The sequence below is a fragment of the Bubalus kerabau genome, chromosome 13 (genome assembly GCF_029407905.1).
Source record: "Bubalus kerabau isolate K-KA32 ecotype Philippines breed swamp buffalo chromosome 13, PCC_UOA_SB_1v2, whole genome shotgun sequence".
NCBI lineage: Eukaryota > Metazoa > Chordata > Mammalia > Artiodactyla > Bovidae > Bubalus > Bubalus kerabau.
In genome coordinates this window covers 46,687,453-46,705,265 of record NC_073636.1, presented here as the reverse complement: position 1 = coordinate 46,705,265, position 17,813 = coordinate 46,687,453, and the positions used below count along the sequence as shown (strand labels likewise).

The window sequence follows — 17,813 nt, the reverse complement described above, 5'->3', positions numbered from 1 at the left end:
GGATGGACTGGTTGGATCTCCTTGCAGTCCAAGGGACTCTCAAGAGTCTTCTCCAACACCACAGTTCAAAAGCATCAATTCTGCGCTCAGCTTTCTTTATAGTCCAACTGTCACATCCATACACGACCACTGGAAAAACCATAGCCTTGACTAGACAGGCCTGTGTTGACAAAGTAATGTCTCAGCTTTTTAATATGCTGTCTAGGTTGGTCATAACTTACCTTCCAAGGAGTAAGCGTCTTTTAATTTCATGGCTGCAGTCACCATCTGCAGTGCTTTTGGAGCCCCCCAAAATAAAGTTAGCCACTGTTTCCCCATCTATTTGCCATGAAGTGATGGGACTGGATGCCATGATCATAAGTTTTCTGAATGTTGAGTTTTAAGTCAACTTTTTCACTTTCCTCTTTCACCTTCATCAAGAGACTCTTTATCTTTAGTTCTTCACTTTCTGCCACAAGGGTGGTGTCATCTGCATATCTGAGGTTATTGATATTTCTCCCAGCAATCTTGAATCCAGCTTGTGCTTCTTCCAGCCATGTTTCTCATGATGTACTCTGCATGTAAGTTAAATAAGTAGGGTGACAATATACAGCCATGACATACTCCTTTACCTATTTGGAACCGGTCTGTTGTTCCATGTCCCAACTGTTGCTTCCTGATCTACATACAGATTTCTTGAGGCAGGTCAGGCGGTCTGATATTCCCATCTCTTTCAGAATTTTCCTCTGGCAGAAACTCTGCTGACTCTTTGGGACTCAAGGAGTTTAAAGGCTTTTCTCTTCCCGTGGTGGGGAGGCCTTGGTGGTAAACCAATTTGGGTCAGTTTTAGCCCCTGTGGCTCAGCATCAGCCTGTCTTCCCACTCCCAATCCCAAGTTGGTCACTGTGCCAGTGTTTCTGGAGCTGCCTGTTGGCATCAGATTGAGCCCTTTAAAGGGCCTTGTCCTCCAAATACTGGGATTTTTGATTGCTGCTTCTGATGGATACCTGTAAACAGATGGATACCTGCCAGCGGAATTTGAAGGGCCACTGCTTATTTCTTTTTCCCCTGCATTTTTTCCTTTTTTACCCTTTTGAGAGCTAGAGATTTAAGAATTACGACTTCAAAAAGCACTGCACGCTCAGGAATTTAGTAAGTCAACATGTTGACAAAAAAGAAACACATTTGGAAAAAGAACTGAGACCTGAAGACCTCAGAAGGCACAGATAACCACAACTAAAAATTCCCATACAAAAATAGTGTGGAAAGTGTGGTCCATTAAAGGAAAAAAACTAGGAAACCATCCTTCAGTAAGACCAGATGGCAGACTTACTAGACACAGACTATAAAACAGCTGCTTTAAAGCTGTTGAAGAAGATACAGGAAGATGGAGACAGAAAAAACAATGCATGAACAAAATAGGAATATCAATAAAGTTTAATAGATGGTACTTTGTTCTGTATCTGTTGTCAGTGCTTTGTCCAGAATCTAAATGTAAGACACCACTGCCCACACAGCAAGCAGTAGCCATTGTAGTTACCAAGTTTTTTGTAAGCTAAAGAACTAGAAATAATATAAATGCATTTTGAATGCATTTAGCATGCTTAAGCTACCATAGGACTTTTCACCTATTACTGTATTGAGGTTATAACAAATAAACAGTATCAAAATGTGGTAATTTATCTTTATTTTTGTTAGATAAAGTTAACATTTGCTACAGTTTTGCCTGAAATTAATAGCATTCAAGGATAATAAAGCAGTCTTAAGGTCTCAAATGTGAAAAATCCATGGCAAGAGTTTAATAACTATTAGTCAAGGTACAGTTCAAATAATAATACATACATATTCCATAACCCAAATCTATTTAACATGAATATTAACCTGTTTTTATTAATTTTCCTACAACATGGCCTGGCTGCAGACAAGTCCTCCAGAAGACATTTAGCATATGGTGTCACTGGGGCTGCCATGGGGGGAGGGGTGCCAAAGGCATTATTTGGGTAGAACCTAAGGATGCTGCCATACAAGGCAAAGGATGAACCTTCAAAAAGAATTATCCAGCCTAAACTGTAGTGCCAGTTAAAAGACCCTGTTGTTGAGTATGACTCAACTGACCCAAGTTCCATTTTACAAATAATCTGTGTTCCTAGTAATTCAGAAAACCAGACTTTACTAATTGGCATGGACTATTTAAATAACTTCACCTAGCCAATGTCCCTACCAAAATCAGTTAGACTTTTAAGTATCAAAAATACTTCCAGAATGATTAAACCACAAAATTAACTTTCAATGACAAAAATCATGTCATTTAATTCCTTGAACTGCTCTACTATATTTTATCTCTTAACATGGAAAGTTAAACTGCAATGTTTTGAAGTAGATAAGCAAATAGCTTCCATTGCACGTTTTTCTGGGCCATGATAAAAGTTAAAAGATATCTCAAGCACCTGGCAGATAGTAAAGTGTATATAAGTCTTCTGAAAACGTTTATCACAATATATAAAAAATGAACACCACTTGTTTGTTTAAATGTGTCATAACCATTTGTTTAGACAGGTTAAGTTTATTTTGCTCTTTGTATAATAATCTCTCAAATTTTTTTTTTACAAATTGCACATATATATGGGGTGTATGACATAAAATCAAGAATTCTTATCTATACAAATTCAGGTTGTAAAGTATCAGTATTTCCAAGGAGAGTTCCAGTGGGGAACCAGATTTTTTTAAAGTTCATTTTAAGTTTACTAACTAGAGAAATTCTTCAGTACTTTAGTAACCATTCATCTCCACTTTTATATCCTGTGTATTTTCTCATGGTCAACAAACAGATTCAAACGATTTAAGTTATCCCACCACTTAAAGAGAAAAGTATCTGCAATAATTCGAAACCATGGGGTTATCTTAATTTCACCACGGGCCGCCTTTCCTAGAAGTTCTTCTAATTCTTCCTTTGTTACGTAGCAATAGCTTTTAATCTCATTGGGGTCTGGATTCAAGGTCACATTCTTTTTCACCAACAAAATGTAGTCAATTTCATGTTCTCCCCAGATACTATCAGATTGAGCCTTGTAGTGAATTCGTGTTAGATAATTAATTTCCTCTGGAGGAACCTAGGGTAAAAAAAAAAGAAAAACCTCCAAAACATCAACAAAAAAATAATCTAAATCAACCTACTACATTTCAGTAATACCTTGAACACAGAACTAGTTTTAGAATAATTTTTGAAACATCAATTTCCTATTAATACACGGAATACATAAAGTATATGTACTGTGAAAGTGAAAGTCTCTCAGTCGTGTCCAACTCTTTGCGACCCCATGGACTACTATACAATCCACTGACTTCTCCAGATCAGAATACTGGAGTGGTTAGCTGTTCCCTTCTCCAAGGGATCTTCCCAACCCAGAGATTGAACCCAGGTCTCCCTCATTGCAGGCAGATTCTTTAAGAGCTGAGCGACCAGGGAAGCCCAAGAATACTGGAGTGTGTAGCCTATCCCTTCTCCAGGGGTTCTTCCCAACCCAGGAAAACATGTATACTTGAAATAGTATTAAATAGTTTCAAGTCTGAAATTTTTCCCAAAGGACCAAAAATAGAAGATTTATTGAAAATGTGTATTAAAGAAAATAGGAGAGTCACGCAAACTAAAAGTGTGACATTTCCCCTTGCATCTTAATTTATAGCAGGAAAAAAAATTCCCATTTTAACTAGATAAGAGAGATACTTTTATTTATTCAGGTCTTATTGAAAGGGGACAATTCCAGGAACAAGAGGATAATTTCAATTCACCCAATCAGGTCTGTAGTTCACAAGAAAATACTCATCTTTGGTCAATTATAAAACAGTCAACTTTATATACCGGTTAATAGATCAACCCATTGTGGTAGAGTTAAGTATCTACAAGTATTATGAAGTCAAAATTTACTTAATGGGCTTTTTTGGGGCCTGAAAAAAACCAAGTGATACAAAGCAGAGAGCTACACTTGAATTTAAAGTTTTACTAAAATTGTTTTAATGTATTCTAAATACATTTCAGCTGGTATGGTGGGTTACCTCTTCCATGGGAATTCCGAGTTCGGCCTTTAAGCGCCTCTGTGCTGCTCTTCTTACTCCAATAGCATCCTTTTCTTCCAGCTCACTTGGGTTGCTTAACGGGTGACTACAGCAAGTATTAGTAAAACACCCTGGAACATGTTAATGTTTATAAATATACAGAGATAAACTTTTCCTGAAAAATAGGTTAGGAAGATTAAGAAAACTAAGTTTAAAAAGTAACAAAAATACAATGATTCTGGAGAATTTTAAATCTGTTATAACGGGCTACCAGCGACCATTTTGTGAAAGACACAGGCAGATGTACATTTTTATGAATGCTTTCTTAACCCAAACGGTTAAATGGTCTTGTGTATAAGACACAAATGATTACAGACACATCTGTACATACCCAGCAGCTCTTATCCTTTACTGCTGCTTTATTAGGTTGCATCCACCGTACAAGCTTCTCGTGTGAAGAAAATAAAACTCAGCAACTGACTAGAATTTTCTGATCTCGGCTACCAGAAATTGCACGTGACAAATCAAATCAAAGCACGTACAGCTGCCAACAACACACAAAGGGTGAGTACTTGCCTGGGAAGGTAATCTTAGCGTCTGACCTCTGCTGCAGCAGCAGCTTGTTCTCGGTGTTGAACAAGAAGACACTGAAAGCTCGGTGCAACAGCCCTGACGGCGAGAGAGATGCGATGCCCTGAGTCTCTGTCTGGGGCTCGCAAGGGCTCAGGCGGCCGGAGGGGGCGACGTGGTATCCCTGCCCTCCCTGCGCCCGAGGACCCCGGCCCGCCGCCCGCCGCCCTCGCGGGCACCTCTCTCGATGTTCTCGTTCAGGTGGCAGTTCTTCTTGGTCTCTGCCCCGATCCTCCGGTCGTTCTCGTCGATGAGGATGCACATCTCCGCCATGAGCTGCACCTGCCGCTCGTCCAGGTCGTCCATGCTCACCTCCGGCATCGCCGCCCAGCCTCCGTGCCGCCCCGGGAACCTGGGGGCGTGGGTCCCAAAATCGGAGGACGCCCCCACTGCCTCCCCAGCGCCGGCCCCGGGCCGCGCTTACAGCCCCCCGCGCTACCCACGCGCCAGAGACCTCGGGCCTCCGGCTACTTCCCCACACGGTTGGGTTAGACTACGGGATGCGATCCGGAAGCGCTCGGTCCGCCCCTCAGCGCGCAGAGCCCGGGCCCCCGCCCGCCTCCCAGCACCTCACAGACTCTCTCCTCCGTACCTGAGACACGAGCCGTCCACTGTAGGCTGCGCCGCCGGGCGAGTCTCCTTCAGACTCCGCCCCAAGGCACGGGCCCCGCCTCCGGCCCGAGCCCCGGCCCCCGAGGCCGCGCGGCCAATTGCCCGCGCCGGCGCCAGGGCGCGCCACATTCCCGCCGGCCAATGGTGCGCCGGCCCGCGACCCACGTCACGGTCGCGCGGTGGTGCCACTCCAGATCTCCAGGCGTCTCCTCCCACGGTTCTGGGCTGCGGAACCTTCCCCAGGCCGCCGCGCGGGTGCTCTCGGTGCCTTCGGTACACAGCTGAGGTGACGCTCCTCGATTGCGGAACGGCCTGACGGAGGGCACTCGCTGACTAGGGTCCTAGTGAGCGTCCACTTACGTCTTGCCCTCGGCCCTGGCCGCTCTAGCCAATCGACGCGCCCGAGGCTTTGCGTTCGCGGCGCGTTGACGTCAGGCGTCTCCCGCGCGCTCGCGGTCTGAGGCGCGGGGAGGCGCTTGTGTGAAGCGGTTCTGTGAGCTAAACAGACCTGTTGGTTAGCGTGAGCTGTCCCCGCCGGATAGTGTGGCGACTTCAAAGTAACTAGACAAGTTTGTCACTATTTGTGAAGGAAATGAGTTAGAAAACGACCTCTGCCAGTCGGGAGTTGCTGGCAAACCAGCAGAAGGCGCGCGCGCGCGAGAGACATGGCACAGATTCCCTGTCACAGATCTCAGCAGGAACCAGCACCGACTGGCACCTTGATCCTGGACCTCAAGCCTCCAGACCTGAGACAATAAATTTCTGTTGTTTAAGCCTGATTTGTGGCATTTTGTTACAGCAGCCCTATCAAAGGAAAGCACTGTGGAAAACGTGGGCTTTGATGTGGACCTGGATTTTAATCCAATCTTTGCTCCATTGCATACTAGCTTTTTGAGTTTTGACAGCTAATTATAACATCCTCACGCTTAATTGGACTTCCCCGGTGGCGCTAGTGGTAAAGAACTCACCTGCCAATGCAGGCGATGTGAGACACAGGTTCAATCCCTGTGTTGAGAGGATCCCCTGGAGGAGGGCCTGGCAAACTTCTCCAGTATTTTTGCCTGGAAAATCCCGTGGACAGAGGAGCCTGGCGGGCTACAGTCCATGGGGTCGCACAGAGTTGGACACAACTGAAGCGACTTAGCATGCTCTCATGTTTTAAGTTCAATTCAGAATAATTTGTACTTCAGTCGATTTATGTTAGTTTCTGGTGTACAGCGAAATGATAGTTTACACATTATTCTTTAACAGTATAGGTTATTACAAGATGTCGAATAAAGTTAGTTCTCTGTGGTACACAGTAAATCCTTGGATTCTGTTTATATATAGTAGTGTATATGTTAATCCCAATATAATTTATCCATCCCACCTTTCCTCTTTGGTAGGCCTAAGTTTGTTTTTTGTATGAGTCTATTTCTGTTCTGTAGATTAAAGTTCATTTGTATCATACTGTAGATAGTTGGATGGCATTGCTGACTCCATGGGCATGAGTTTGAGCAACCTCAGGGAGTTTGTGATGAACAGGGAAGCCTGGCATGCTGCAGTCCATGGGGTCGCAGAGTAGGACACGACTGGAGTGACTGAACTGAACTTAGATCCCACCTACAAATATGTGTTTCACTGACTTCTTCGCACTGCGACAATCTCTAGGTTCATTCATGTTGCAAAAAGTAAGTGTCAGTCGCTCAGTTGTGCCCAACTCTTTGTCACCCCATGGACTGCAGCCCACCAGGCTCCTCTGTCCATGAGATTTCCCAGGCGAGGATACTGGAGTGGGTTGCCATTTCCTTCTCCAGGGGATCTTCCCAACCCAGGGATCGAACCCAGGTCTCCTGCACTGCAGGCAAATTCTTTACTGACTGAGCTACAAGGGAAGCCTATTCATGTTGCAAAAGGTTTTTTTTAATTAGTATGCCATTGTGCGCACGCACGCATGAGTGTATGTATACACACATCTTTTTTATCAATTGTGTGTGTGTGTACGTATACACACCACGTCTCTTATCCATTCCATTTGTTGATGGACATTCAGATTGCTTAATGTCTTGGCTATTGTGAATAGTGCTGCTGTGAACATTTGGGGGTACATGTATCTTTTGAAATTAAGAGCTTTGTCCAGGTATATGGTCAGTTGTGGGACTGCTGGATCATATGGTAGTTGTATTTTTAGTTTTTTAGGGAACCTCCACACTGTTCTCCATAGTGGCTGTAGGTTCCTTCTTCTCCACACCCTCTCCAGCATTTACTATTAGTGGACTTTTTGATGATGGCCATTTGGACCAGTGTGAGGTGGTACCTCACTGCAGTTTTGATCAGCACTTTATTAGGTTGGCTTGACAATCAGACAAGTTAACAAATATGTTATGTGCCTGGCACACAGCGAGCCCTCAAAGTGTTGATTCCTTTCCCCTCTTATTTTTGTGACACTTTTTTACAGTCATGGTTGACTTTTACAGAATTCTAAATATAGCAGAGAAAAGATTACCTCAATTATAACAACGTCGTAAGTTTCACCCAAACTGTTGATGCTGTGCTGCAAAATAAAACTACATATTAGCACCTGAATCAACTGGGAGCTGATAACTGGTTCACTCGGCATTCTACCTGCTCCCTCGCCCTGCAGAATGCCTTGTGCATATTAGGTCCCTAATAAAATTGCTAGTTGAATGGTAGCTACAACCACCAAACTTGAAACCCTAAGTTCACCTTATATAATTGATTCTAGCAATAAACTTTTATTATACTGAATATTGAAGTAACCTCGGGTTTTATTGCACAAACTTTGTGGCTATTCGAATCCCCAAATACGTCGAGTTTGTTTCTTGTGAAACAATCGTACTAATGCTTCTCCAATTCAAATGATGAGCTTTAATCTGTATTAAAAAAAAAAAATGCCCCACGCGTCCGATTTCGTCTTTGCTTTAGGACTTTAAACGCCCAGCTGGTTGTTCCTAGAGCAGAGGCTGCCTGCGCACCCTGTAATTTTTCCAACCTGTACAAGGACAAGAAGGCCATCAGGTCCCACCTTTCGCGGCGAGACGCTGCCTTTGTTTCGTCTCCGCAGCCAATGGTGAACACACACTTCAGACCGGAGGCTGCAGGGGGTGAGTCACCCTCCGCAGATCCGCCGGGATCCGCGCGCAGCCGTCTCGCCCGCGCCGCCCCGGGAATCGACGCCCGGGAAGCGGTTCCTGGCACACGAGGCCGTTCCGACTGGGGCCGGCGGCTCCAGAGACCCGACCCGGGTCCAGATGGACGCCGACCTGCGCCCTCCCGGGACGCCCTTGGGCCCCCGCCGCCGTGAGTACCCGCAGGTCCTCAGCGCCCCCGCGCCACGGGCGCCCGCCGCCCTTCGGCCCTCTGCGAGGACTTCAGATGGGCGCCGGCACCGCAGGGCGAGGGTCGGGTGGTCCCGGGGCCCAGCGGTGTATTTGCCGCCGCCGCGACCCACTTGAGGGCCGCCGCGACCCACTTGAGGATCCCCGCCCCCGCGAGCAGCGGGTGGGACTTCCTGCGATGGACTGGACTTCCGGCGGTGCCAGCCGCGGGGCGGAGGCGGGACTTCCCGTCGGGCCTGCCTGTGGAGGATGGCGGGAGGGATTTCCGGCGTGGGGCGGAGGCGGGGCGGGGACTTCCGGCGCCGGAAGTGTGGGGCATTGGGCTGCCGGGTCTTGGGGCCGCGTCTAGGCGGACTCGGGGTCCTGTGCGTCCGCGTCCGTCCCGTGCCCCGCGTGGCTGGGAAGACACGGGCGGCAGCTCACTGCCCGAGTGGCAGTGCGCAGCGGTGGGCTCGGAGGCGGCGTGACAGGTGAGTGCTGGCCCGCCATCTTCAGCCCGGGACCGCAGCCGCAGGCTGTGCGGCGGCGGCGGCCTCCGCTGGGCCGGGTTGTCCTGGGGGGCCACGCGCACCCGGACCTGGGCCCTGATTCCGCGCCCCTCTCCGACCCGGAGCCCGGCCGGGTCTGGACGGAGTTGGAACGCGCGCCCCTCGCCCAGAGCGTCTGGGGAGGCGGGTCCTTCGCGGCCTCAGGGAACCTCCCACCCGCGAGCGTGTCGGAGCCCGGGGTCCCCAGGCCCCGTTGAGGGTGTGGAACGCGCGAGGGGCGCCGCGACCTTGGGCTGGAGCGGCGGGCCGTGTCCAGCCTCGCGTCCTTCCGGGTGCTAGCACGGAGGCCCCGGCGCGTTTCCTTCCTCCCCAGGGCCGGGCAGCCGCGCGCACCTGCTGTGCCTCGGTCGCGAGCTGACGCCCTCAGCCCCTTCCCCCGGGGGTACCGACCGCGCTCTGAGTTCCCAAGTGCTGCTTCTTCTAAGACGACGACTCGACAGTTAAGAAGTTCATCCTTGATGCGAGCTCATTCTTTTAATAATTGAGGTCTTTAAGTAGCGTTGGTGGTTTTCCGGTTAGAGATGCCCCCAGTCCAGCATCAGGTCCAGAATTGGTGAGCCTGCCTTCGACTGGGTGGACGACGGGACACCTTTAGCCGGTTTACCGAGGCTGGACTGCGGGGCTGCCTTTGGTTGATGTCACTCAGCAGCTGAGTTTGTCGTTTGTCTTCAGGAATTGAGTAAGGGTACTTTTACAGTGAAGGGCTATGAAAAACTCTATCGGCTTTTCAGCTACGTTTTGTGTTATTAAATGCCACATGTAGAGTATAGCTTTTAACTATTTTTTTTTTTTTTTTGCATGTTATTACCGTTCATGATATTTACTAGTCAGTATTTTTCTTTGGCCAAAACTGTTTAAAAACGCCACTGAGTTTGAAATTGTGAGTATTGTTTTGTTTGTAGGGTATAGTAGGCGTGTGGCATGCAAGGACAAACCAGTTGCGCAGAGGGAGAGTTTATATTAAATTGATACACTTGACCAATAGGATAGGGAGGTTGGATTCTTGGAGGGAACTATTTATACTTTTTTGGATGTGTTTAAAAAAACTGTAGGACCTTTTATTCATTAAACCTTCTGTTTAATGCGGTCATGTGCCCTGTCATGAAGCTTTTCTGGTGGCTCAGATGGTAAAGAACCCACCTGCCAATGCAGGAGACACAGGTTTGATCCCTGGGTCAGGAAGATTCCCTGGAGAAGGAAATGGGAACCCACTCCAGTATTCTTGCCTGGGAAATCCCATGGACAGAGGAGCCTGGCAGACTACAGTCCTTGGGTCGCAGAGTCGGACACGACTTGGTGACTAAACAAGAGCTAAAACCTCTTTGAAGGACCAAAGCCTCTTTCATATTTGTAATTATTTGAAATGTGTGTGTTTGTGTAGAAATTGATGAGTGGGAAAAGATGACCAGTACATTGACTATTTGGTGAGGTGACCAACAAAAGCAGGCAAAGCCCAGAGTAGCACCAGGTGGTTCATGGGGTTGAGGAAGGGGTTCAAGGCTCAGGGACAGGCCGAGGTGAGAATCTTACAAGTTAGTAGTGAAGAAGACTGCTTATTTCTACTGAAGATACGGACGCTGGACAAGCTGGTTATGTGATCCTTAAGGGAGACTATCGTTGAGGTGGAAGGAAGGTTAATACTGCAATTTTCACACTTTGTGTAAGCAATTTGTAGAACCTTCGGAATGCATTAACTTCCCAGTTTACGTTTACCAGAGTATTTCTACTGATGACATTCTTAAGGGAGGAAAGAGAAGCTTTCTGCTATTTTACTTGCTTGATTGAAATATTTAGAGATAGTCGCATTTTTTCTTGAGTTTTGTGAAACAGGGTTTTGATATGTTTGTTCCTTTAAAAAACATAACATGAACCCTGAGGTGGCTGGGATAAATTTCTGTGTTGAAAATCTTAATAACTGAGATGTTTTATGAAGTTAGTCCTTTAACATGTGTACTTGCTGAAAAGAGAATTGCATATACCTTCCTATTTTTTTTAGCCTGGGAGTTGTTTTTTATTGAGTAAAACATACAGTAAATTCATACAGTGTGCTAGTTGTAAATGTGCAGCTCTGTGGATTTTTACCTATATATACATCTTTGTATAAGCATAAACCAGATCAAGATAGGGGACATTTGCAGCACCCCAGAAGGCTCATTTTGCCTCTTCCACCTGGGACCTTTAGTTTTTAAAGTGAAGAATACAATTTCTGGTTAAGATTCCTTTAAGTCACTTTGATTTCTTGGACAACTTTTGTATACGGCAGTTAAATAGTTTCTAAATGCTTCTTTTAAAAAGTTATTGAAATACTCTTCAGTGGGATCATATGAGTTGCTTAAAGAATTTATGTTCAAATATTTTAAATTAAATATCAGTATCTTTTTTTTGTGTATGTAAAATTCTGCCAACCACAGATTCTGCCGTTGTTTTTCTTTATACTTTTGTCTCAACTGTCTCTAATTTCTATAGCTCAAATTTTTCAGATCTAAATTTCATGAAAAAGATTTGTTCCGTCATTTTCCATCAAAAATAATTTTTTTGTGAGAGACAGTTTTATTCTGTGTTGCCTATAATAGTGTAATAGTGAAGTCGGTCAGTCGTGTCCGACTCTTTGCGACCCCATGGACTGTAGCCTGTCAGGCTCCTCCGTCCATGGGATTTTCCAGGCAAGAGTGCTGGAGTGGGTTGCCATTTCCTTCTCCAGGGGATCTTCTGGACCCAGGGATCGAACCCGGGTCTCCCGCATTGCAGGCAGACGCTTTACCGTCTGAGCCACCTATATCTACCAGTAATACACTTTTTCCCCCTCTTGTGCAGAAGAGCAGTTAAAAATGGTAAGGTATTGGACTTGGAGGCATGATGGGGTCAAAGAACCCGTCTTTACTTCAGTGTAGACTTCTCCCAGTTTTATACACGTTCTGTAGTTCTCTCTTCATCGCTAAACCTGTACACCCTGCTTCCTTGTATTTTGACATTCAAAGGCATTGCAAAAACAATACATTCAGTATTAGGTCCTGATTTCTCCATATCTGCTGTCTCATCTTGGTAATCTGACCTCTGTTTCACCTACCTGCTGCCTCAGAAAGGGGCTCTCCCTGTTACCTCTCTCTTCTTCCCCTGCCCACCCCAATCCATTCATCCTCCTCTAATCTTAATTGTTATAATCTATTACCTCGACTGTTTCAGTAACTGCCTAATTGGCTTCTCATTCATGGTCGTCTTACTTTTTAGTGTATTTTTCACATAGTAGCCAGTCTACTGTTGCTTATTTGCTTAAAAAGTTTTAAGTGACTTTCCTTTTATTTTAGGATAAACTGTAAACAAAAGATTAGATTCTAAGCCTATCACTCCACTTACCTTGCACTGTTCTGTCCATTGTTTGCTGTGTTACAGATGTAGTATTTGTTTTTTAATATCTGGGCATTTTCACATGCTATTGCTGTCCTTGAAATATCTACTCCCTTTTCTGTTTTCCATGTGGTTAACTCTTAGGAATTCTTCAGTCTCAATTTGGATGCTGGCCTCTCAGAATGATCTTTGTAACTATTTAGCTAATAGCTGGTCTCATAATATTTGCACATGTCTTTTGTAGCACTCGTCACAATTTATAACTTCTGTAATAAGTTATGAGATTGTGTGTATAATATCTGTCTTCCAACTCAACTCTTAAGCATTCTGAGAAGGTAGGAACCAAGCCTGTTTTGTTCACTACCGCATTCCCAGTGCTCAGCCCATCCAGATGAGAGGAATACTGGTGAGTGACTTAATGAAGTAGTGCTATTATTATCCCTGCTTTAAAGATACAGAGTTAAGCCTTCAGAAGGTGGTTAAGTAACCTGACGAGGGTTACACAGTCTGTCAGTGGTAGATGTAGTGTTCATCCACCCAACAGATATTTGAGGATGTGTTTATGTCAGGCCTAACAAATACAGTACAAATACAGTAGTGGCCCCAGTTTACTGTGTCCCAGTCCTCACTGTGTTGATTGTGTAGTGGGGGAAACACATATTTAGTGAGCAAATCATAAATAGGATGTAAATACAAGCATGGCGAGAGTTATGAAGTGCTGTGGCTAGTGGTCTTCAAGGGAGGCTGTTCTGGGAAGTGACATTCAAGCTGAAGCTTCATGATGGAAGAGAGCCAGCCCTTTGAGGAGTTGGTGGGGACTTAGGTTTGTATGACTCTCAAACTCATGTGAATGAAATAAGGTGTGATGGATAACACAGATTCTTATTGTTCTGTTGGTAGGTGAAGCCTCTGCCCTCTGCTTGAATGGGGGTTTTCCTTGTGGCTGGCTTTGACAGAGTATACAAAAAAGCAAGGAAAATGGAAGATATATATATTTTTTAATGAGAATTTTAGAGATAAAAAGTTATCTTACTAAGTGTCCTTTTTAAAAAACATTTGAGAGTTAAATTTTGTCTATATCAGTTCAGTTCAGTTCAGTCGCTCAGTCGCGTCCGACTCTTTGCGACCCCATGAATGGCAGCATGCCAGGCCTCCCTGTCCATCACCAACTCCCGGAGTTCACTCAAACTCACTTCCTTTGAGTCGGTGATGCCATCCAGCCATCTCATCCTCTGTCGTCCCCTTTTCCCCCTGCCCGCAATCCCTCCCAGCATCAGAGTCTTTTCCAATGAGTGAGCTCTTCGCATGAGGTGGCCAAAGTACTGGAGTTTCAGCTTTAGCATCACTCCTTCCAAAGAACACCCAGGACTGATCTCCTCTGCAAAAAGTGATAATTTTAATAAATTAGTGAATTTCAAATTTTAAAACCTAAACACAAAGAATTAATTGACCGTCTTGAATGTACTTACTTTTTTGTTATCTTTTGTACAAGGCCTACACTTGTTCAATTGGGGAGTCAAAAGATCTCTGGCTTTAGAGTAGATGTATACTTTTCCTGTTGCTCCCACTAAGTACAGCTAAAAGCAGTGGACATTAAATACAAAACAAATAAACAAACATGAGACTAAAAAGTGGAGAGAAGAAAGAAAACTGCAGGTGTATGGGGACCTGAGAACTTATTCTGGGCTAAGTTCCCTGGGTTTTCCTCTTGCCCCATACATCCTAGCCTTGGGCCTTGAGCAGCCACAACCCAGCAATGCCAAAGGGCTCAGCAAGCCCCGAGAAAGCTGGCCTTTGACCAGAAGACCAGGAAAGGGACAGCCTGCCAGACAGGACATGCTTAGAAAACATTGCGGCCCCACCTCACGCTAAGTGTCTAAGGTTGGGTAGGGAAGCTAGTCTCTGACCCCTGACAAGCCTTGTGGGGACCACACTGTGCCGGGTGGGATCAGAGAGGCCTGGTGAGAAGCTGGGTTCTCATCTCTGTTGTGCGGTAACAAAGAACACACTCTTCTTTCCCGTTGGAATGGCCTCAGAAGAAACCTAGCAAAAGTTCAGGAATTTATCACCACCTGTGGTGATGAAGCTTGGAACCGCACAGTAACAAGGTGCCCTACGTTCAGCTCAGCAGTGTGAATAGAGGCCAAGAGAGCTTCACCCGGCATTGGCAAGGGTACTTCCTCCTGGGTCAGAGGAGGCGGAATGGGGAGCACTTGCTTCCATCCCCACTTTCTATATCCACCTGGCAGAAACAAGGCCATACCCTTGTTTGCTGGCTGGGTCAGTATCAGAAGAGGCCTGCTGGAAGACTTAGATCAGGTCTCATGTCTGATTACAACACCCAGCATCCTGAGGCTTCTCACACTGAGGGGGAAGATGTCAACTTGAATCAGAAAAGGTAGCTAACAGCCACACAGGACCAATGCAGATATTAGAATTGTTTGACAAGATTTTAAAACAGTCGTGATAAAATTTTCAGTGAGGAGATACTAACACTTAAAGCAAATGAAAAATAGAAAATCTCAGGAAGAAAATATGGCATGTAAAGAAGAAACAAATGGAAATTTTAGAACTGGGGAGTACAATAGTGAGCTTGTGGAATCCATGAACTTGATGATAAAACAATGAAAATTACCCAGTCTGAACATTAGAGAGAAAATAGACTGGAAAAAAGTAAACTGAACCCCTGGGACCTGTGCCTTTACCAAGAGACCTGTCCTTCTTATCAGGAAGAGAGGAGAGAGACAGTGGGGCTGAAAGTATGTTTGAAGAAACACTGGCTAGGTATTTCCCAAGTTTGGCAAGCCATAAACCTATATATTCAAAACATATGGTGAAACCCAGGCAAGATAAATTCAAAGAAGTCTGCTGAGCTGCCTCATAGTCAGACTTCTGAAACTAAAGATGAAAAAGCAGTGGGAGAGAGAAATGTCCCTTTGTCTGTAGTTGATTTCTCATCACAGACTGCAGAGGCCAGAAGGAAGTAGTATGTTTTTCAAGTGCTGAAGGAAAAGAACCATCAGATCAGAATTCTCTATCAAGTGAAAACATCATTCACATGATTTGTTAGCAACAGAGCTACCCTGAAATAATAGAGGAAGTTCAACAGAAAGGAAACGCTGTAGGAACACCAGGAAGGAAGAAGAAACAATGGAGAGAGTAAATGAATTGGTAAATTCAATAGACATTCCTTCTCTGACTTAGGTTTGAAAGTTGAAGCAACAGCTGTCTGATGTGGTTCTCAGTGTGTTTGGAGGAAACACTTAAGACGATTATGTTGTCAGTGGGGAGGGCAGAGGGACGTGGAGGAAGTAAGGCTTCAACACTCACCAGGAACTGGTAGAACGTTGGTGGTCAGCAGACTGATAAGCTGTGAAAAGATAATGAAAACTTAGCAGCCACTAAGAAAAGTTATACAAAAGAAACTCCAAAACAAGAGAAATCAGAACGAAATTCCAAAAAATGTTCAAATAACATACAAGAAGGCAGAAAAAATAAACGAAATGAGAAAACAGTTATGCACCATGCCCAAGTAGGATTTACTCCATGGATGCAAGTTTAGATCAATATTGAAAATCAACAGTGTAATTGACCTGTTAGGGGCTTAGAAGAAAGCTATGTGCTCATATTAAGTGACTCCCGAAAAAACGTGACACAGTTGACACTCACTCGTGAAACTCTCAGAACGTCAACAGTTGAGGGGGACTTTCAACTTGATAAAATGATGTGTTTACCCAAAACCTACAGCTAATATACTTAATGGTGAAAACTGAGTATATTTACCTCAAGATCCAAATAAAGAAAGGATGTTTGCTGTTACTTCTGATTCAACATGGCATTGGAATTTCTAGCCAAATCAGTAAGATAAGTAAAGGAAATAAAGGCATGCAGATCAGAAAGGAAGAAGTAAGCTGTCCTTTTTTACATGACACAGTAGTCCACATAGGAGATGCTAAATAATCTACAGAAAAATCTTGAACTGGTAAATGAGTTCAACAAGAGCATAGGATACAAGCTTATTACACACAAATCTGTTGTATTTTTGTATACCAGCAATTTAAAATTGCACAAAAATATAATCTTCAGGGTTATTTGTATATATAGAACTTTTATGCGGAAACTACAAGCTGAGGAAGGAAATCAAAGATGATCTGAAACAGATCCTCTCTGTCCATAGATTGGAAGTCTCTACATAATAGACAAGCTAGTTCTGTCCATATTAGTCAACAGATTAAACGCAGTTCTTATCAAAGTTCCATCAGGAGTTTTGCAGATATGGATGAGATTATTCTAAATTTCTGTGGAAAGGCAAAGGAAGTAGGATGGCTAAAACATTGTGAAAAAGATGTGATAGAAATCACAAGATGTCTGATTTCAAGATAACACAGAACAGTGGAACAGAATAGAGAACCAAGAAATAATCCCATAGAAATATAGCCAATTGATTTTTGAGCAAGATGCCAAACTTGCTCAATTTGGTGTAGGATAGATTGTCTTTAGCATATGGTGCTAGAATAACAGGATACCACCAGAAAAAAAAAAACAAAAACCTTGATCTAAACTTCACACTTTATTTAAAAAACAATCCCAGAATAGCTTGTAAATTTAAATGTAACTGATAAAGCTAAAATTTTAAGAAGAAAACATAAAAATTTGGGAATTTAGGATTGGTGGAAAGTTCTTAGACATGACTCTAAAAGTATGAGTCTTAAAAATAATGGATGAGTTAGGACTTACTCAAAATTTAGAAGTTTTGGTAGAGTGGATTGTGTGTGAATTATATCTCAAACATTTTAAATAACTTGTTAGTTTTTTGTTTTCTTTTTCCTGTAAACATACAGCAGTCAGAAGAAGTAGAAACTTCAGTTCAGTTCAGTCACTCAGTCGTGTATAACTTTTTGCGACCCCATGAACCGCAGCATGCCAGGCCTCCCTGTCCATCACCAACTCCTGGAGTTTACCCAAACTCATGTCCATTGAGTCGATGATGCTGTCCAACCATCCCATCCTCTGTTGTCCCCTTCTCCTCCTGCCCTCAATCTTTCCCAGCATCAGGGTCTTTTTTTAAGTGAGTCAGCTCTTCGCATCAGGTGGCCAAAGTATTGGAGTTTCAGCAAAAACCTATGTTATTGTCATAGTAGCTTTATTTGTAATAGTAAGAAACTGGAAAGGGCCAGAATTCTTTGCAGTAGGTGCATGGTTAAGACAGCTGTGCTGCATCCACAGGGGAGCAGTGCCAGCAGTCCACAGGAGGTGGCTGTGGTCCATGGGCGGGGGCAGGCCGAGAGCCCTAAGCTCAGGATCCCCA

The 17,813-nt window shown here is 44.5% G+C and overlaps 2 protein-coding genes across 6 annotated transcripts in view; one reads left to right on the top strand and one right to left on the bottom strand.

Annotated features, from left to right (window-relative positions):
- Window positions 1–1,649: 1,649 nt before the first annotated feature.
- IDI1 (isopentenyl-diphosphate delta isomerase 1) lies at window positions 1,650–6,575 on the bottom strand. Its single transcript, XM_055544177.1, has 5 exons — window positions 5,255–6,575; window positions 4,842–5,014; window positions 4,609–4,701; window positions 4,033–4,163; window positions 1,650–3,089 (listed from the first exon to the last, which is right to left on the bottom strand). The coding sequence occupies exons 1-5, from the start codon at window positions 5,401–5,403 to the stop codon at window positions 2,772–2,774; spliced, it is 864 nt and encodes a 287-aa protein (XP_055400152.1). The 5' UTR covers window positions 5,404–6,575; the 3' UTR covers window positions 1,650–2,771.
- A 1,831-nt stretch (window positions 6,576–8,406) lies between these two features.
- WDR37 (WD repeat domain 37) overlaps window positions 8,407–17,813 on the top strand; it is a 34,706-nt gene continuing 25,299 nt past the window's right edge. For 3 of the 5 annotated variants that reach the window (XM_055544176.1, XM_055544175.1, XM_055544171.1), the window contains exon 1: window positions 8,896–9,082. The gene's annotated coding sequence lies outside the window, so the exon portion shown is untranslated. Of the gene's footprint in view, window positions 8,575–8,894; window positions 9,083–17,813 lie in introns of those variants that run through there. The other 2 variants (XM_055544172.1, XM_055544173.1) reach the window with 2 other exon arrangements.

What these genes read in the sequence shown, in the direction of transcription:
- IDI1 (XM_055544177.1), bottom strand. Translation starts at nt 5,403, where the DNA reads ATGTGGCGCGCCCTGGCGCCGGCGCGGGCAATTGGCCGCGCGGCCTCG. An exon ending in GAACGAGAACATCGAGAGAG is followed by an intron (nt 4,702 to 4,841) that starts GTGCCCGCGAGG and finishes TCTCGCCGTCAG; the next exon opens with GGCTGTTGCACCGAGCTTTC. An exon ending in TCGGAATTCCCATGGAAGAG is followed by an intron (nt 3,090 to 4,032) that starts GTAACCCACCAT and finishes TTTTTACCCTAG; the next exon opens with GTTCCTCCAGAGGAAATTAA.